Below are 22,323 nucleotides of genomic sequence, written 5' to 3' on the forward strand. Positions count from 1 at the left end.
ACAGTTGAATAATTATACTGAATCTACACTTAAATCCTGTTGTTAATTAGACAGTTTAACGAACAAATATTTGTAATAATTATATAAAGTGGGGTCTCATTTTACTTGTTTTGTTCTACTGAATCCATTGATATAATTATTTCACACATTTCTTGAAAAAAATATTTATTTAAGATATCAGGTTTAATGGAAGTTTTGACATTTCACAACAAAACATGTTTATTTATTGTTTATATACAATATAAATACAAGTGTGACTGGTCATTTTATTCAGTTTTGACCACTGATTCATGTGATATATATTTTGTTTATATTTATTACACAACATTGTCCAGTTTATCAGACAAGTTTTGATGTCAGTTGTATTATTCCAGGAGTTAGGATGGACAGCATTAATGAAGGCTGCCCAGGAAGGACACCTGGAGATCTGTCGTCTCCTCATTGATAGAGAATGTAAGATCGACATCACAGATGTATGTTATCTACTTAGTCTGATCACATTACTATTAATCTACACTAAATCATGTTGTTAATTAGACAGGTTTAATGAACAAATATGTGTAATAATTATATAAAGTGGGGTCTCATTTTGTTTGTTTTGTTCTACTGAATCCATTAATATAATTATTTTACACATTTCTTGAAAAAAATATTTTTTTAAGATATCAGGTTTAATGGAAGTTTTGACATTTCACAACAAAACATGTTTATTTATTGTTTATATACAATATAAATACAAGTGTGACTGGTCATTTTATTCAGTTTTGACCACTGATTCATGTGATATATATTTTGTTTATATTTATTACACAACATTGTCCAGTTTATCAGACAAGTTTTGATGTCAGTTGTATTATTCCAGGAGGATGGATGGACAGCATTAATGTGGGCTGCCATGGGAGGACACCTGGAGATCTGCAGACTCCTCATTGATACAGGATGTAAGATCCACATCACAGATGTATGTTATCTACTTAGTCTGATCACATTACTATTAATCTACACAAAATCATGTTGTTAATTAAACAGATTTAATGAACAAATATTTGTAATAATTATATCAAGTGGGGTCTCATTTTACTCGTTTTATTGTTCTGAATCAGAAAATATAACTACTTTACATGTTTCTTAAAAAAGATATTTTATTAAAATGGACAATGATACTAAATCTACACTAATTCCTGTTGTTAATTAGACTGTTTTAACGAACAAATATTTGTAAGAATCATATAAAGTGGGGTCTCATTTTACTTGTTTTGTTCTACTGAATCCATTGATATAATTGTTTTATACATTTCTTGAAAAAAAAATTTTTTTTTAAGATATCAGGTTTTATAGAGTTTTGACATTTCACAACAAAACATGTTTATTTGTTGTTTATATACAATATAAATACAAGTGTGACTGGTCATTTTATTCAGTTTTGACCACTGATTCATGTGATATATATTTAGTTTATATTTATTACACAACATTGTCCAGTTTATCAGACAAGTTTTGATGTAAGTTGTAGGATATGTTGTATAGTATTGATATTGACAACAAAGTATTGTACATTATAGTTACATGTTATTTGGTTATATTATAGAACAGTGGATACACAGCTTTACATTGGGCTGCTCTGGAGGGACATCTACAGACCACAAGATGTCTAGTAGAACAAGGAGGTGCCAGTCCCTTAGTTACAACACATGACGTAATATTTTATAGTATATGACCAGTATTCAACTATTAAGTATTAAATCACTCAAATGATGTATAAGATATGTTTGGTCAAATGGTTTAAAGGCTATAGTGTCATGTTTAAATTGAAGATATGAAAAAGTTATATAGACTATCATGCAAGTTTGCTGTAACCAAAATCAGTGTAAACAAACAAATTGTCAAACAAAACTAACACCAATCTGTGTAAACTCCAATCTGTTGTCATGACAATTATAACAAAGTTATCAGATGGTTTTAAAATATTAGAAGCAATGCTTTCATCTTGTTTTTATATTTAAACAGATGAGAGGTGGGCAATGACAGATAATCTTTATGTTGGGTGAAACATATTTTCTATACAGGAATAAACACTACTAGACAATATTTATATGGATTCAATAAGGGGGAAATAAAAATCGCTTAATTATTTCATATTGTATACAGATATAGGAGGGTGTGGATCGGGTATACAGATATAGGAGGGTGTGGATGGGATATTCAGATATAGGAGAGAGTGGTTGGGGTATACAGATATAGGAGGGTGTGGATGGGGTATACATATATAGGAGGAGATGATTATACAGATATTGGAGTATATGGATGGGGTATACAGATATAGGAGGGTGTATATGAGGTATACAGATATAGGAGGGTGTGGATGGGGTATACAGATATAGGAGAGTGTGGATTGGGAATACAGGTTTCGGAGGGTGTAGATTGGGTATACAGATATAGGAGGGTGTGGATGGGGTATACATATATAGGGTGGTGTGGATTGGGAATACAGGTTTCGGAGGGTGTAGATTGGGTATACAGATATAGGAGGGTGTGGATGGGGTATACAGATATAGGAGGGTGTGGATGGGGTATACATATATAGGGTGGTGTGGATGGTGTATACAGGTATAGGAGGGTGTTTATTTGTTACACAGATATCAGAGGTTGTGGAGGGGGTGTACAGATATAGGAGGGTATGGTGTGTGTATACAGATATAGGAGGGTATGGATGGGTTTACAGCAGATTAGAAAATCATGAATGGAAGAAGAAAAAAATGAAAATGGAGAGAAATCGGTAAAAAATTAATGAATACAAAAGAATTGGGTGCAAAAATATAGAAAATAGAGAACAATATTGGGGTGTTAAAAATCTAAAGAACTCTCAATAATGTGTCCACAAAATTAGAAAAGAATAGTTAAAAATGAAGACCCCCAAAGTCCTCCACACCCTCATGTAGACATAAGGATGCATTTACCAATCTTTAAACGGCAAAGAAAATTATAGGACAAAAAAGAGTTAAAAGCCTATTTAAAGTCTTCACAAAATTGTGAAATAATCTGAATGTCGTCTCATGAGTTATATATATATATATGGTAAGCATCTGTTAAGATAAAATAAATCACCACTTAGCTGCTACTGGTCTTACCTATTGATCTGTGTTAAAAAGTCTTCTTTGTTGTTAACAGATGAAAGTAATATAAAGATTTGTCTGTATTTCAGGGTGAGACTCCATATGATCTAGCAGCAAAAAGCAAAAAGAGGCAGAATGAAAAAGTGATGGAATACTTACAGGTACATATGGTGTTAAATTATATATGCTTACAATGAATCAAGTAGAAAATAATTTACTAAATATAAAGAAATATAAAACTCTTTATGTCTTGATCACAAAATTTAAATTATAATGCAATTTATTGATCATCATGATTTTGATTGGACAACATCATACATTTGAGGCACTAAATCCACACTTAACAAGCTTTAAACTAAGCTTAGTTGTCATTTTTGGAAAATGACGCTTCAGCGGCATTGTTCCGATACCATTGACCAGAACAACAGGAAGTCGATTATTGTCTCCGCCTACCACACTCGGTTGCATATTTCCTATTTTACAAACTAACTGGTATCTGCTTGTATTCCGCTACACTCGAACAAAGTGTTGTAGTCGGAGGGGAACCAGTTTACATACTTTATTTTATTTACAACAAAAATGTTGACCTGTCCATAGAAAGGCTTGTATAGTCTGCGGTTTTATTCTCCAAAATTGGACCTTCCAGAGGGGGTGCGGACTATAGAGTACAATAAGCAAGAAATAAGAGAACAAGTTCAATTTCGCGGCGAGGTGGTTGTTTACGTTCCGCCATCATTGATATTGTAGAGGGCGCTCTCATCATTTTTCAAAGTAATAATTTTAACTCATCCATATTAATAAGTTATTTCTATTTAATATCAAATTAAAACTGGTTAATATAAAAACTAAACCTTTCATTACATATTTCTCGTTTCTTTTCAATGCATTTGAAATAAACTGGTATCTGCTAGATTGACACGATCCAAACATCAAAGTCGTATTATCGTGATATCTGTCATGTACGGATTTCGACTCTCACCGGTTAATTTCTTCTTTTACACATGCTTTTTAAACTTCCTGTTTAAACATCGCAAGTTTCAAAATTGTTTTTTAAGTGAATTTAACTTATTTTAACAATCATGATGCGTTCTAGAATTATTTAAAGCAGTTTCTACTTCTGTTTGACGATGGAAAACTGGTATCTGCTAGATTGACACGATCCAAACATCAAAGTCGTATTATCGTGATATCTGTCATGTACGGATTTCGACTCTCACCGGTTAATTTCTTCTTTTACACATGCTTTTTAAACTTCCTGTTTAAACATCGCAAGTTTCAAAATTGTTTTTTAAGTGAATTTAACTTATTTTAACAATCATGATGCGTTCTAGAATTATTTAAAGCAGTTTCTACTTCTGTTTGACGATGGAAAACAGGTTTTCTCAAGAAAATACCGCACTTGATCGCAGAGGATTTGAAATGTACAAGTCAAATCGGCACCTGGTTAAATCGGCATCTAGTCAAATCGGCACCTATTTGAAGTCAATTCAGCATCCAATAATATTTGTTATAATATTTTCTATTCAGTTGATTAATAACGTTTACCAAGTACATAGTTACTATGCTGTTGTGTATAAAGGTAAACAACGAAGCCCTTACCCAAGCTGTTGTTTTAACAATGAGACAATTAGAAAAATAAAATGGAAAACTATGAATCCCTTTCAATAAATCAAACTTTCATGCCAAATAATTAGCAAATTTAAGGAGGTTTTTTTCAGGAAAGTTTATACAGCATTAAACCAACAATACTGTAAAATGCTCAACTGGTTAAAAAATGCATAAAGAATATCCAATACCTCATATATATGATTAAAAATACACATTTAGTTGAGAAAAATGAATATATACAAAATGTACATGAACCCCCAAAAATGTGAAAGTTAATATTTTTGGACAATCCCTTCCTTAGGTATTTAACTCTTTTTGCTTAAAATTCTGTTAAAAATATATTTAACATGGGTGACAAATTGACTATATCAGGTGTCGATTTAACCAGGTGCTGATTTGACTATACCGGGTGCCAATTTGACCAGGTGCCGGTTTGACTAGAATTCTTTGAAATTACCTGGGTTTCATTAAACCCTTGATAACAGTAACAAAAAGATTATTTACTTAAAATTTTTGAGAGAAGGGGGTTTGGACTATGTACCAGTGAGAAATATACAAGCCTACAGTATTTATTTGTACAATTCAGGTAGTCTTGACCTATTCATTTGTCTTTAAAAAAAACAGCCAGTTGTCATCTTCACTTCACACACATATATATATGAATATCAATTATATGCTTACGAGACATGTAGCCTTGTTAAACTAATTATTGTATGTGAAAATCAAGACTTGCATAAAAAATATCCCAATATTAGAGACAGTGGTGTCATTTTTCCTCTTTCATTCAATTCAGGAATTAATTATCATGTGATTTCTTCAATATTCAATACAATTTGCAAATGTCTTTTATTTCATATTTTAGAGCGAACAAAACGAGAGCAAGTTTTCTTGATTTTTGATATTTAATTGTTTTTGGTTATTGATTTAAGGATGTACAGCGCCAGGTGGGCGGCTGCCAAAGACTGTTCGTTCATTAACATGAAAAAGCTTTGATGAAATCTTTTCAAATTAAGATATGTTGTTTCCTGTGACTAAATGAAGGTCAAGTTCAATTTTCACGATTTGAGCTGTTTTCGTTGTTGAGTTGTTGTCCTTTCAGTAACAAAAGTGATTTTTACTATGAATTTGAGCTATTTCCCTTTGAACAGAAATGGTGTAATTTATAAGTAATTACTATGTCATTTGGTCTCTTGTTTATTTTGAGTTATTTCCCTTTGAACAGAAATGGTTTAATTAATAATTAATTTCTATGTCATTTGGTCTCTTGTTTATTTTGAGTTATTTCCCTTTGAACAGGAATGTTTTAATTATAAGTATCTCATCAATAATAGAATTCTTGGGTTTCTTTAAAATGCTTATTCTAGCAATGTACTTAGATTTTGGATATTGGACCATAATAGGTTAAGGGGGTACCCAACACTATACCCCAAAAAAATCCTGTTGTTTAATTTTTCTTAATTTTTTTTCATTGATAAACTAGGCCAACCTAAACATCTTGTAAAAATTTTAAAAGGTTAAATATGTTAAATTTTTAAAAATTTAATCCTAAATTGACAATAGCATAGCTAATAATGATAGCTGAGGTGAATATTAGTTCACTGATACCCTTTTCTTGTAAGTTTTTATACAACCGCAAAATTTGAAATTTTTTTCGTCGTATATTGCTATCACGTTGGCGTCTGCGTCGTCGTCGTCAAAATACTTTTAGTTTTCGCACTCTAACTTTAGTAAAAGTGAATAGAAATCTATGAAATTTTAACACAAGGTTTATGACCACAAAAGGAAGGTTGGTATTGATTTTGGGAGTTTTGGTCCCATCTTTTAAGAATTAGGGGCCAAAAAGGGCCCAAATAAGCATTTTCTTGGTTTTTGCACTGTAACTTTAGTTTAAGTTAATAGAAATCTATGAAATTTTGAAACAAGGTTTATGACCACAAAAGAAAGGTTTGATTGATTTTGGGAGTTTTGTTTTCAACAATTTAGAAATATGGGGCCAAAAAAGGGCCCAAATAAGCATTATTCTTTGTTTTCGCACAATAACTTTGGTTTAAGTAAATAGAAATCTATGAAATTTAAACACAAGGTTTATGACCATAAAAGGAAGGTTGGTATTGATTTTGGGAGTTTTGGTCCCAACAGTTTAGGACTAAGGGGCCCAAAGGGTCCCAAATTAAACTTTGTTTGATTTCATCAAAATTGAATAATAAATTCTAGATTCTTAACTTTTGGTCCAGTTTTCAAATTGGTCTACATTAAGGTCCAAAGGGTCCAAAATTAAACTTAGTTTGATTTTGACAAAAAATGAATCGGTTGGGTTCTTTGATATGCTGAATCTAAAAATGTACTAAGTTTCTTGATTATTGGCCCCGTTTTCAAGTTGGTCCAAATCGGGGTCCAAAATTAAACTTTGTTTGATTTCATAAAAAATTTAATAAATGGGGTTCTTTGATACGCCAAATCTAACTGTGTATGTAGATTCTTCATTTTTGGTCCTGTTTTCAAATTGTTCTACATTAAAGTCCAAAGGGTCCAAAATTAAACTTAGTTTGATTTTAACAAAAAATGAAATCTTGGGGTTCTTTGATATGCTGAGTCCAAACATGTACTTAGATTTTTGATTATGGGCCCAGTTTTCAAGTTGGTCCAAATCAGGATCTAAAATTATTATATTAAGTATTGTGCAATAGCAAGTCTTTTCAATTGCACAGTATTGCGCAATGGCAAGAAATATCTAATTGCACAATATTGTGAAATAGCAATTTTTTTTTTAATTAGAGTTATCTTTTTTTGTCCAGAATAGTAAGCAAGAAATATCTAATTGCACAATATTGCGCAATAGCAAGATTTTTTTTTAATTGGAGCTATCTTTCTTTGTCTTGAATCAACTTAAATCTTTGTTATATACAATCACTTTTTACTACCAACTGATAAATTAAAATAATCTTTACCATTCAGTGATAACAAGCAGTTTTTTACATCTTAATATTTTAGGATGTATTTAAATGAGTAGTTATTGTTGCAAACTCCATTAGAAATTTTAATTGAGATTAGTTTTGGAATAAGGGAAAGGGGTGTGTGATTAAAAAAATTGGGTTCAATTTTTCTCATTTGAAATTTCATAAATAAAAAGAAACATTTTTTTGAGGGGATTAATATTCAACAGCATAGTGAATTGCTCTAAGAGAAAACAAAAATTTTAAGTTCATTAGAACACATTCATTCTGTGTCAGAAACCTATGCTGTGTCAACTATTTAATCACAATCCAAATTTAGAGCTGAATCCAGCTTGAATGTTGTGTCCATACTTGCCCCAACCGTTCAGGGTTCAACCTCTGTGGTCGTATAAAGCTACGCCCTGCAGAGCATCTGGTTTATTCTGGATCTAAAATTTTGTCCGAACTTTAATAGGGGTACCAGAATCTGCCCCGAAAAGAGAATGCTGTGGATTTATTTTTTTGGAAAAAAAATGTGTTGTTATTTTTTTCATAAAACTAAGCATTTGTAGTGCTATACTAGTCGGTTGTTTTTGCAAATTTTTTAAAAAATTTAACCGTTAGATTTTTTGGTATTTAAGTTTGAAATACGCCCCACCCTCAAATTGGTTCATAAAATAAGAGCAAAATCTATTCAAAAAGTACATAATGGCAATATTTTTTTTCGTCTTTTGAACTAGACCTTAGATATTTGGCATGTGGATGTATCATAACGAGGTTAAGTGTCTTGCATCAAGATGACCTTTGTGTGACCTTCAACTGTGACCTCAAGGTCAACTCTATGTTTTTTTCGTGAAAAACAACCATGTAGGCCACAACTTCTTCACCTTTTGACCTAGGCCTTACATCTTTGGCATGTGGATGTATCATCATGAGGTGGTGAGCCTTCTTAAAATTTTGACCCTCATGTGACCTTGAACTTTGACCTCAAGGACGATCATTTTGTTTTTTGGTAAGAAGCACTTGTACTGGCCATGACTTTTATGAAGTTATGAATTCATATTTATTTTTAAAAATCATAATACACAAGCTTTAATCGACCATACAACTATATAGACACATTTCATGACATGTCAACCCATTCCATGCACACGGAATACATAATGGACATGTAGTCACATAAAATTGTTTGAAAAAGGGATAGTTTCCATTGAAGCGCAGTGTACGTACTTAACTACTCAACAGAAAGCAAAGTGAAAACTTCCTAGGAATCAAACAGTAGGAGTAGTTTTTATATACCAATAATGGGACAGACAGAAGGACAGACAGGGTAAAACAATCCCCCCCTCCCTACTTTCAGTTGCAGGGGCAAAAAAAGGATGTAACTAATTTTTGATTTGAGATACGAGCTGTTGAAGTTAAAAGCATGACACGTAAAAAATACCTATGATACATAGGGAAAAGCTTTAAAGTTGGCAGATGCTTTACATGATCAAGATTTTCAATTTATTGGTCTACAGATTCAAAAATATACAGTTCAAAACTTAAAAACAAAACTATTCGTGCAAAGAACCCCGCCTTATAATGAGAGATGAAATAGAGCTGACTGTGCAAAATCTTTATACTGTGAAATCAAGTTCGTTAAACTTAGAACTGTTTTTTAGTATTTCTGCAGAGGTTATGAAAATTAGATACAACTGGTTTTTACTTAAAAGCACGGCAGTTACACTATTTATTTTACATTATTTTTTGGGACCCTTATTATTATAGAGAATGATTACTCTATTCAGTAATAATCTTGAATTGATAGTTGAGAAGAAACATTTTCACTTGTCACTTGCAATAACACCACAGTTTCTTTTTTTATATTTATTTCGAAATTTAAATTTCTTGGCAAAAAAAATCAAAAATTGATATTATGTTTATTCTGTATAAAAATGCTCAAATTCATAGATATTAAAGTTTTATTCTGCTAGATAAGAGATCACCATCGATTTTAAATTTAGAGTATCAATTCTCTGCGGTCGGCCATTTTGTCACCTTCGCCGATTTGCAAGATCAAGATATGTCTAAGGACCAAAACTACAGTAACCCGATGTAGTCGTAATTGCTTGTCGATATCTTGTTTAATCCGACTAGTTAACTAACTTGATACGGAAAATGTTATTCTTTTTTTTAGCTCACCTGGCCCAAAGGGCCAAGTGAGCTTTTCTCATCATTTGGCGTCCGGCGTCCGGCGTCCGGCGTCCGTCGTCGTCGTCCGTCGTCGTCGTCCTGCGTTAACTTTTACAAAAATCTTCTCCTCTGAAACTACTAGGCCAAATTTAACCAAACTTGGCCATAATCATCATTGGGGTATCTAGTTTAAAAATTGTGTCCGGTGACCCTGCCAACTAACCAAGATGGCCGCCATGGCTATAAATAGAACATAGGGGTAAAATGCAGTTTTTGGCTTATAACTCAAAAACCAAAGCATTTAGGGCAAATCTGACATGGGATAATATTGTTAATCAAGTTAAGATCTATCTGCCCTGAAATTTTCAGATGAATCTGACATTCCGTTGTTAGGTTGCTGCCCCTGAATTGGTAATTTTAAGGAAATTTTGTTGTTTTTGGTTATTATCTTGAATATTATTTCAGATAGAGATAAACTGTAAAAAGCAATAATGTTCAGCAAAGTAAGATCTACAAATAAGTCAACATGACCAAAATGATCAGTTGACCACTTTAGGAGTTATTGCCCTTTATAGTCAATTTTTAACCATTTTTCGTAAATCTTAGTAATCTTTTAGAAAAATCTTCTCCTCTGAAACTGCTGGGCCAAATTATTTGAAACTTGGCCACAATCATCATTGGGGTATCTAGTTTAAAAATTGTGTCCGGTGACCCCGCCAACTAACCAAAATGACCGCAATGGCTATAAATAGAACATAGGGGTAAAATGCAGTTTTTGGCTTATAACTCAAAAACCAAAGCATTTAGAGCAAATCTGACATGGGTCAAATTGTTAATCAGGTGAAGATCTATCTGCCCTGAAATTTTCAGATGAATTGGACAACCTGTTTTTGGGTTGCGGCCCCTGAATTGGTAATTTTAAGGAAATTTTGCTGTTTTTGGTTATTATATTGAATATTATTATAGATATAGGTAAACTGTAAACAGAAATAATGTTCAGCAAGGTCAGATTTACAAATAATTCAACATGACCAAAATGGTCAGTTGACCTCTTTAGGAGTTATTGCCCTTTAAAGTCAATTTTTAACCATTTTTTGAAATTTTATATATCTTTTACTAAAATCTTCTTCTCTGAAACTGCTGTGCCAAATTGATCCAAACTTGGCCACAATCATCTTTGGGGTTTCTTGTTTAAAAAAGGTGTCTGGTGACCTGGCCATCAAACCAAGATGGTCGCCACGTCTAAAAATAGAACATAGGGGTAAAATGCAGTTTTTGGCTTATAACTCAAAAACCAAATAATTTAGAGAAAATCTGACATGAAGTAAAATTGTTAATCAGGTCAAGATCTATCTGTTCTGAAATTTTCAGATGAATTGGACAACCTGTTTTTGGGTTGCGGCCCCTGAATTGGTAATTTTAAGGAAATTTTGCTGTTTTTGGTTATTATATTGAATATTATTATAGATATAGGTAAACTGTAAACAGCAATAATGTTCAGCAAAGTAAGATCTACAAATAAGTCAACATGAACGAAATGGTCAATTGACCCCTGTTAGGAGTTATTGACCTTTGTAGTCAATTTTCAATCTGCTTCCTTTGTTTAATATTCACATAGACCAAGGTGAGCGACACAGGCTCTTTAGAGCCTCTAGTTTGTAAATCTTAGTAATCTTTTACAAAAATCTTCTCCTCTAAAACTACCAGGATAAATTAAAACAAACTTGGCCGCAATCATTATTGGGGTACCTAGTTTAAAAAATGTGTGGCATGACCTGGCCAACCAACCAACATGGCCGCCATGGCTAAAAATAGAACATAGTGGTAAAATGCAGTTTTTGGCTAAAACTCAAAAACCAAAGCATTTAGAGCAAATCTGACAGGGAGTAAAATTGTTTATCAGGTCAAGATCAATCTGCCATGAAATTTGCAGATGGATCGGACAACCTGCTGTTAGGTTGCTGCCCCTGAATTAGTCATTTTAAGGAAATTTTGCCGTTTTTTGTTGTTATCTTGAATATTATTATAGATAGAGATAAACTTTAAACAGCAACAATGTACAGCAAAGTAAGACCCAAAAATAAGTTAACATGACCAAAATGGTCAATTGAGCCCTTAAGGAGTTATTGTCCTTTATAGTGCATTTTTAACAATTTTCATAAAATTTGTAAATTTTAACTAACATTTTCGACTACAACTTTTAGGCCAAGTTCAATATAGATAGAAATAATTGTAAGCAGCAAGAATGTTCAGTAAAGTAAGATGTACAAACACATCACCATCACCAAAACACAATTTTGTCATGAATTCAAATGCATCCTTTGTTTAATATTCACATAGACCAAGGTGAGCGACACAGGCTCTTTGGAGCCTCGAGTTTAAATATCCAGGATCTGTTATTTTTAGACTGAAAATTTAGGAATTAGTGAAAAAGTCAAAATTTCAAATCATAAATAAGTCTTCCGTGAAACTTGAATTGTTTTCGGAAATCTAATTAGTTCATAATTCTTTTATGTAATAAACTTTATTCAAACAAATTAGGATCTTCGCTCCACTGATCACCCGCATGGCTAAAGGTATTACTCCCAAAGGTATTGGAGGGGGTGTGAGGTGACACGTCCAGGTATTCAAGCGATTTCCTGTCGAGTTTGCAAATTCATGCATCGTTTCACTTCTTAGTGTATTGATAAGTGTACACGGACGATAACTTATGACTTTCCATTTTGAACTATTAGGTGTATAATATACATCTCTATCTTGCGTGTCCGAAAGTGATATTACTAAACTCATACGCTTGTTTATGAATAACATTTCTGGTGAAAAGAAATTTATTTATAAAATATACAATACCAAAAAAAAAAAAAAAAGAACAGATTTGATGAAATAAAAATCTATATACGTATTTTTTCCAAGTGTAAATTTGGTAAAATGTAATATATACTCATTGTCAATGGTGAAGGCCAGAAATATTGATTTAAAAAAATGTACGAACTTGTTGACCATTCGTATATACGCCTGGATTATATAAGTTACGGAACTATAGCGCAAATTAAAATATATACATGTATACATAGAACATAAGAAAGAAACATACATTTTGCGTAAATTGGGGTAAAAGTTTGGTAAAATGACAAGTTCACGTATGCCAACAGTATGTAATCATCAAATGTCGATAGACTATTGTATACCAAAAGAAGAAGAAGAAGAGATTTAAATACTGGTCGATATATAACTTTATTTGGCTCATCGAAGTTATGGACATTTATATATCAATTAGATTGTTCTCGAAAAAAGGAAGAAATTCGCCATCATCACAATTGTTCTGACATGCATGTAATATATAAATATATATGGGATTGAGTTTTGGGGTAAAAAATCCTAGGGGGTAGGGCGGGGGGTGTTGTCAAAAAGTTTGGGGGGACTTTTTTTCCAATTTTTTAGGTGGTTCATATTTTTTTCTTCAAAATTTTTGAAAAGTTTCAAGAAGAAATCTTCAATTGCACAGTATTGCACAAAAGCAAGAAATCTATAATTGCACAGAAGCACAGTATTGCAAAGTAGCACAGTATTGCACAATAACATAGCATTGCGCAATAGCAAGAAATCTTCAATTGCACAATAGCAGAAAATCTTCAATTGAACATAAAGACAAATCTTTTAACCAATTTCAATGGGTAAAAATAACTGCAAAATAGCACAGTATTGCACAATAGCAAGAAATCTTCAATTGCACAGTATTATTTAGCTCGGGCCTAGTTAGCTTTTCTCATCATTTTGCGTTCGGCGTCCGTCGTTGTTAACTTTTACTTCTCCTCTGAAACTACTGGGTCAAATTAAACTAAACGATGATTGTGGCATCTAGTTTTAAAAATGTGTCCGGTAACCCCACCAACCAACCAAGATGGCTGCCATGGCTAAAAATAGAACAAAGGGGTAAAATGCAGTTTTTGGCTTATAACTCAAAAACCAAAGCATTTAGAGCATATCTGACCTGGCTAAAATTGTTTATCCCGTCAAGATCTATCTGCCCTGAAATTTTCAGATGATTCAGACAACCTGTTGTTGGGTTGCTGCCCCTGAATTGTTAATTTTAAGGAAATTTTGCTGTTTTTGGTTATTATCTTCAATATTATTATAGATAGAGATAAACTGTAAACAACAATAATGTTCAGCAAAGTAAGATTTACAAATAAGTCAGCATGACTAGATTTATCAGTTGACCCCTTAAGGAGTTATTGCCCTTTTATAGTCAATTTTGACCAATTTTTCGTTAATTTTTGTAATCTTTTACAAAAATCTTGTCCTCTGAAGTTACTGGGCCAAATTTAACCAAACTTGGCCACAATCATTATTGGGGTATCTAGTTTAAAACGTGTGTGGCGTGACCCGGCCAACCATGCAACCGAGATGGCGGCCATGGCTAGATTTTGGCTTATATCTCTGAAACCAAAGCATTTGTAGTCAATTGTTAACAATTTTTTTAAATTTTTTAAAAAATTTTAAGATTTTTGTAAAGTTTTAGGAAATATTTTCCACTGTAATAACTGGGCCAAATTCATTATAGATAGAGATTATTGTAGCAACTAGTGTTGTTCGGATGATCGGAATAAATCGGAAATCAGTTGGTTGGGCCTGGCTATGTCGATAATCGATTGGGATTTTGTTCAATTAATTGTCATTAAAGTTTCCGGACTTTTAGCTTATCAACTTCAGGTCTGTTTGCGGTTTGCATATTATAGGCGCAGTCAAACAAATAATAACAATTAATATCAGTCCATAACAATGATAATGTCAAACATCCTATGATTAAAGACATAACCAATTTCCTTCTTTATAAACGTGACAAAAGCATCGACTATAAATATTTACAGATTGATGGAATGTTATTTAAAATTAATAACTTTGTATGAAATACTTTCTTTCAATACCGATACGTGTTACTTGAGAGCGTACATAAAATAATCCTGATTTTAGACAAAATAATTTCTTTGCTTCATTAGACAATGTTAGAACATGTTGCAAATTGCCTTTTATTAATGTTTTATCCATTTGTAGCATCAAAAACGTCATATTCCTTCCCAAATTGCTTGCCAAACATCGTTTATTTTTGTAAATTTTCCGAAATTTGTCCGCCATTAAAAATTATAAGAATCACGAATCGGATACGGTTCAACTATGTAATAATTCCGTATTCTTGCAACTATAAGTTCAGACGCACGAATGACACAATTGACAGAAAAATAATGATCACAAAAATGAAAAAAAAAATTCTACACGAATAAGCAGACATTGGCTTAATCCCCTTTGTTTACTGTATATATTTTAATGCAAATGGTCCAAGGACACAGTTATTGTCCTTTGGTTTTCGTTGTCTACGAATGTAGTCCCTAGTGTAAACAGTGTATAACTTGCATGTTTTATTTGATACACTTTCCCAATTTATTTCTTGTTATTAAATGCATGAAATATTAAGTAGGGGAATGTAATTACATGTTTAAAAAATTTGGGTGCTGAATCTTTATGTTAAGTAGTAATTTGGTCAAGTTCAAAAAGGTCAAATTTTATCACGTCTGAAGCTGTCAAACTGAATTTTACACCCCCTTAACACAGAATTGTCAATATTTTGAGTTAGAGCTGGTAGAAGTTTCTATAATTTTGATATTAATTGTCTCACTGGTAGTACACTACACTGTAAAAATCTTTTTGAGAAAGAGCAGGTGCGATTTTTTTAATTTGAATTTATTGTCTAAAAGAAATGCACTACGAAATAACTGTGTTCTCGGGCTTAAGAGATGGATGCCTGAAATCTAGATTCTGTACCTTGATATTTTTCCTGAATGATTTGCTGGTTTCAATTTGTCAAACTCAATCAAAGTAAAGGATTTACATCTTTGGTTTACAGAAATTCTGTTAAAATGTGCCATTTTGGCATTCTAAGGCTATAATAAGCATTTTAAAGCAGTTTACATTGTATGCCTAAGAGGCATGCTGACTTTCTATCTGACAGCTTTTTTGTTCCTGATATTTGTGTTTCTATGATTAAATCAAATTTAATTAACCATTTCTCTGGATATAGAGAAAAGTAGATTGTCACAGAAAAAAAGTGCAGATATTTTGTATTCACGGCCATGGTTAAACGGCCTAATAGATGTATTTAAAATGTGAAGAGCTTTGTACATCAAATCTGTAGTCCATCACAAACATTTCACTAAATCTGTAAAAAAAGCACTTTACTATATTCAGTACACCTTACTCCTTTCATAGGCTACCATTTTCTTCTCTCTGTATGATAGTAGGTGGTCCAAATTTATGCCTATTGAGACTAAAACTAAATGCAAGTTTTCCATTGAAAAGTTAAAAAACTGGCCATCAGACCGCCATATTGTCTTTCAAAAAATTTAAATGCAAGAGTCCTTTTGCAATTAGACTTCTTGTATCATAACACCTTAGCATAGAAATGAGCAAAAAGTAACACAATTTCATTTCTAATAGCTTCTGTGTGCATTTTTATATGTCAATATGGGCTACCGCCTAAATCGACTCTAAATAATTCTCAGTACTACATGGCCCAAGACCATTTTATTCTCATCTGGTATGCTTTTTGTAACTTTTCTATACATATAAAGTACATTTAATATATATGAAAGAATAATTTAGGCTTCAAAAACTTCAAAAACTTCAAATTGGCTGAGAAAAATGCATATTTATATAAGGCGTCCCTAAATTGGAAAAGCTCTATTTTCACGCATAGGCTCATATAAATTTAACTTTGGAATAATTACAATACATCTGATAAATAAAATGAGTGTTCAGATGCTTTAAGTACTTAATATTTGATTTTCAAGAGCATTTAAAAAGCCAAATATTTAGGCCAAAATCTTGATAGTTGAAGATTTTTAATTTATACGTCAAAAATAAACATCCAAATGTCAATATTAAAATGACCCTATTTTCTCTAATATATGTCATATGGCAATGAAACTTGGCAACCTATCTCATAATTGCCTAAGCTTAGGTTATGCAAAGTTTTATAAAGATTTGTCAAGTCTTTCTGTCCTATTAGGTCCAAGGACACAGTTATTGTCCTTTGGTTTTCGTTGTCTACGAATGTAGTCCCTAGTGTAAACAGTGTATAACTTGCATGTTTTATTTGATACACTTTCCCAATTTATTTCTTGATATTTAATGCATGAAATATTAAGAAGGGGGATGTAATTACATGTTTAAAAAATTTGGGTGCTGTATCTTTATGTTAAGTAGTGATTTGGTCCAGTTCAAAAAGGTCAAATTTTATCACGTCTGAAGCTGTCAAACTGAATTTTACACCCCCTTAACACAGAATTGTCAATATTTTAAGTTAGAGCTGGTAGAAGTTTCTATAATTTTGATATTAATTGTCTCACTGGTAGTTCACTACACTGTAAAAATCTTTTTGAGAGCAGGTGCGATTTTTTTAATTTGAATTTATTGTCTAAAAGAAATGCACTACGAAATAACTGTGTTCTCGGGTCAAATGCATTGTTTTATTTTTTTCTGTTAATTTTAAATTTCTTAAAGTTAAAAACTTTATATATCTTTTCATAATTAGAAGCATTCAAATGTTTATACAGCTATGTCATTGAAATTTATTGTATTGTGAGTTTCACCATTGAAATTTGGAAATGTTAGTGTCACTGTTGGTAATTAATGTTGTAATTATGAGATAAAATATGTTCAAAATGAATCTTGATTCTTATTAATTCATTGTTTTAACTGCTCAATAAATAGTTATCAAAGGTACCAGGATTATAATTTAGTACGCCAGAATATGAAAAGGAAACAAACGATCAAATATGAATATATAAACTCTGCAATGATATGAAATATACACATTAGACATGTACAATGAGACTAAATGCATGATTTCATTTGAAAAAAAAGGGCAAGGTATTATGATGCGATTATAACCGATAGTCGGTTGGTTACTGTCAACCTATTGTAATAGATAATCGGTTGTTATTTTCAATCGATTATCCAACACTAGTAGCAACAAGAATGTTCAGTATAAAAGAAAGATCTACAAACACATTCCCATCACCAAAACACAATTTTGTCATGAATTTATTTGTATCCATTGTTAATATGCACATAGACCAAGGTGAGTGACACAGGCTCTTGAGAGCCTCTAGTAATTATGCTCCGCCAACGATAGTAGAGGAGCATTATGTTTTCTGGTTTGTGCATCCATTCGTCTGTCCGTCCGTCCGTTTATTTGTTCGTTCGTCCGTCTGTCCCACTTCAGGTTAAAGTTTTTGGTCAAGGTAGTTTTTGATGAAGCTGAAGTCCAATCAACTTGAAACTTTGTACACTTGTTGCTTATAATATGATCTTACTAATTTTAGGACCAAATTAGACTTTTGATCCCAATTGAAAGGTCCACTAAACATAGAAAATGAAAGTGCAAGTTTCAGGATAAAGTATTTGGTCAAGGTAGTTTTTGATGAAGCTGAAGTCTAATCAACTTGAAACTTAGTTCACATGTTGCTTATGACATGATCTTTCTAATTTTAATGCCAAATTAGATTATTTACCCAATTTCATGGTCCATTGAACATGGAAAATGATAGTGTGAGTGGGGCATCCATGTACTTTGGACACATTCTTGTTTGTTAATCTTTTAACCAATTCCAATGGGATTAATTTAAAGTCTTTAATTTTTTGGGGTTCTAACCTTTTATTACTATTTTGGATATTGGGCCCCATTTTTAAATTGGTCTACATTGAGGTCAAAAGGGTCCAAATTAAACTTTGTTTGATTTCATCAAAAACTGAGTTATTGCGGCTGTATGATTATGATGCTGAATCCTATTGTGCATTTAGATTTTGTATTTTAGGCCCTGTTTTCAATTAGTCCATATTAAGGTTTGAAGGGTCCAAAATTAAACAGAGTTTGATTTCAACTAAAATTAAATTTTTGGTGTTATTTTATATGCTAAATCTAACCATGTTGTTAGATTTTGGATATCAGACCATTCTAGAAAAATTAAATGTCCCATTTCAAATTTTTAAGATCTTTAACCACATTTATTTGTGTCAGAAACCTATGTTATGTCAAAAGTTTGATCACAATCTAAATTCAGAAAACATGGAGATTGCATACACAATCATCAAGTGTCATATCTATAAGGCACACTGATCAAAGTATCTATTTTACACAAATCTCATAACTTATTTCATGCATTCTAAATTATGACAACACAATCTATCTTGGATGAGTTGAACCTCGGATAAGTCGAATACTTTGGTCCGTTACCTTCGACTTCGACATAATAAGGTTCAACTGTTTATAATGTGACACATTTTTATTGTATATTATTTTTGGGGGTAAATATTTTAGAAATTTCATAGTTCTACAACATTCTATGAGTGACATGAGTGAAGATATATTTACAGTGCATATTCCTCATTTTTTAGACTGTCATGTCAGAGAAATCTTCAGGTGTGACTGCTGGACAAGGGATAGAAGGTAATTTATTGTGGAGCCTACGACTTTTGTCACAGAAAGCTTGACATAGGTATAGTGATCCTACGGCGGCAGCGTTAGCTAACTTCTTAAAAGCTTTATATTTTAGAAGCTAGAAGACCTGGATGCTTCATACTTAGTATATAGATGCCTCATGTGACGAAGTTTCCGTTAAGTGACTACTTGAAAAAAAAGTCAACATTTTTTGTAATGTTAATTTCTTTCTAATTATGAGTAATAGGATAACTATATTTAGGAGGTGCATACCTTGCAAGGTCTTCATGCACGTCATACAATTTTCATTTGACCCCGATCTCATTTTAAGGATCAGTGAACAAGGTTACGTTTTCGTGGTCAAGTCCATATATCAGATGCTATAAGCAGTAGGTCTACTATATTTGGTATATGGAATGATTGTAAGGTGTACATGTCCAACTGGTAGGTGTAATCTGACCTTGACCTCATTTTCATGGTTCTGTGGTCAAAGTTAAGGTTTTGAGGTTTTTTTTTTTTTTAATACTATATACAATAGGTCAACTATTAGTATATTTGGTGTATGGAAATAGTTTATGATGTTCGTGTCAGTCTCGCAGGTTTTATTTGACCTTGACCTCATATTCACAGTTCATTTCTCAGTGTTAAGTTTTTGTGTTTTGGTCTGTTTTTATTCAACTATAAGCAATAGATCAACTATATTTATTGTATGGAAGGATTGTAAGGTGTATATGTCTGTCTGGCAGGCATCATCTGACCTTGACCTCAATTTCATGGCTCATAACATTGGTCAATGTAAAGTTTTCATGGTTAAGTTTGTTTCTTGGATACTATAAGCAATAGGTCAACTATATTTAATGCATACATTGATTGTAAGATGTATGTCTGTCTGGCATGGTTCATCTGACCTAGACCTCATTTTCATGGTTCATTGGTCAATGTTAAGTTTTCTTGGTTAAGACTGTTTCTTAGAAACTATAAGCAATAGGTCAACTTTGTTTGGTTTATTGAATGATTGTAAGGTGTACATGTATTCCCCGTTTTGTTTATCTGACCTAGACCTCATTTTCTTGGAGCATGTCAAGTTTGTGTGTTACTTGTAGTGTTACTTGTAGTGAAGCTTTTTAATTAGGACTATCAACATAAAATCAATGGTTAGTAAAGAAGGTGAGACATTTTAGAGTGTGCAATCTTGTATGTTATACTCTAGGAATTGCAGAATAACATTCTTGTTGTACTATGTCCTGCAATCAACTGCAATGTATTGATGAGATTAGTCACTATAAATGATAATAACAAACTATGGACCTATAGAGTTAGCAGCTTTCCCTGAGATTAGTCACTATACATGATAATAACAAACTATGGACCTATAGCGTTAGCAGCTTTCCCTGAGATTAGTCACTATACATGATAATAACATACTAACGTTAGCAGCTTTCCCTGAGATTAGTCACTATAAATGATAATAACAAACTATGGACCTATAGCGTTAGCAGCTTTCCCTGAGATTAGTCACTTTAAAAGATAATAACAAACTATGGACCTATAGGGTTAGCAGTTTTCCAATAGATGAAATACATGACATAGTAAGTACCATCAAATATATGGTCTTCTGTAGGATGCTATATATTCATGTTTATTCTTACTCTGCAACTGCAAGCAATATTCTACTTTGCTAGACTTTTTTTCCCAAGAAAATTTTAAAAGGTAGGTATTGTATAGACAACATACTGACACTGAACTACAGGTTTCTGACTTGGGACAGGCACATAAAGAATGTGATGCAGTTAATACTAAAAGAAGATGTGATATGATTGTAAATGAGACAACTCTCCACAGAGACCAAATGACACAGAAATAAACAACTATAGGTCACTGTGCAATACAGCCTACAACAATGACCAAAGCCCATACTGCATAGTCAGCTATAAAAGGCCACGTAATGACAATTGTAAAACAATTAAACCATAAAACTAACGGCCTAGTTTAGGTACTAAAAAATTAAATGAAAACAGACTTTTTGCCATCAGCATAATTTTGTATTGAACTGGATTTTAAGGAAAACAAATGTTGTCCTTAGAATATTTAAAAAATGATTTAATCTTTACGTTTTACCAAGGACAGGTATAAGTTACTTGTTTTATATCATATGCTAAAAAATTGAAAATTTAATGCATACTTAAGTTAGATAACTATCTTAAGAGCTTTAGTCTCAGTCACAGAAAGCAAGACGTAGGGATTGCTTTTCCGGCAAAATTTCTGTCTCCAGCGATTATTCAGTTTTCTGCTTAAGTAAGTTTGATAGTCACTATACTGACCGACTTTAGAAACACAACACTAGATGATTCTTTTTATACGCCAGTTTACGGGACGTATTATGGTATACCGTTGTCCATCTGTCCGTCCGTCGTCAACATGTCGGACATTAACTCAAAAACGCTTTGACCAATTTGCAGAATTGAAAGTAAAAGTCAAAATTAATTAGAGAAGCATCTTTTTTGTCGGCCACATATGTATAAATAAACAAACAAATGTGTTTGTTTGTGCGTGCAAGACGTATTAATTAACATCTATGTACATGATGTAAGTTTGGAGGCATTGACTCCATAGATACATCATTAAATGGAATTGTGATTTCTGTCATACAAGTTTGAGGCTTGACACACTTGACACCTGGTTCCCCACACTTCTTGTATTCAATTGTGATTACTGTCATACGAGTTTAAGGCTTGACACACTTGACACCTGGTGTCCTCCACTTCTTGTATTTAATTGTGACTACTGTCATACAGGTTTGAGGCTTGACAAACTTGACACCTGGTTTCCTCCACTTCTTTTATTCAATTGTGACTACTGTCATACAAGTTTGAAGCTTGACACACTTGACACCTGGTTCCCCCCACTTCTTGTATTCAATTGTGATTACTGGCATACAAGTTTGAGGCTTGACACACGTGACACCTGGTTCCCTCCACTTCTTATATTCAATTGTGAC

General features: G+C 32.5%; 1 protein-coding gene across 1 annotated transcript in view; it reads left to right on the forward strand.

Annotated features, from left to right (window-relative positions):
- LOC134700525 (uncharacterized) overlaps window positions 1-22,323 on the forward strand; it is a 180,698-nt gene that overhangs the window by 123,139 nt on the left and 35,236 nt on the right. The window contains exons 2-3 of the mRNA XM_063561912.1: window positions 3,203-3,274; window positions 19,283-19,334. Coding sequence (XP_063417982.1) covers window positions 3,203-3,274; window positions 19,283-19,334 — 124 coding nt within the window. The remainder of the gene's footprint in view (window positions 1-3,202; window positions 3,275-19,282; window positions 19,335-22,323) is intronic.

The sequence above is a fragment of the Mytilus trossulus genome, unplaced genomic scaffold, assembly GCF_036588685.1.
Source record: "Mytilus trossulus isolate FHL-02 unplaced genomic scaffold, PNRI_Mtr1.1.1.hap1 h1tg000158l__unscaffolded, whole genome shotgun sequence".
Classification (NCBI taxonomy): Eukaryota; Metazoa; Mollusca; class Bivalvia; order Mytilida; family Mytilidae; genus Mytilus; species Mytilus trossulus.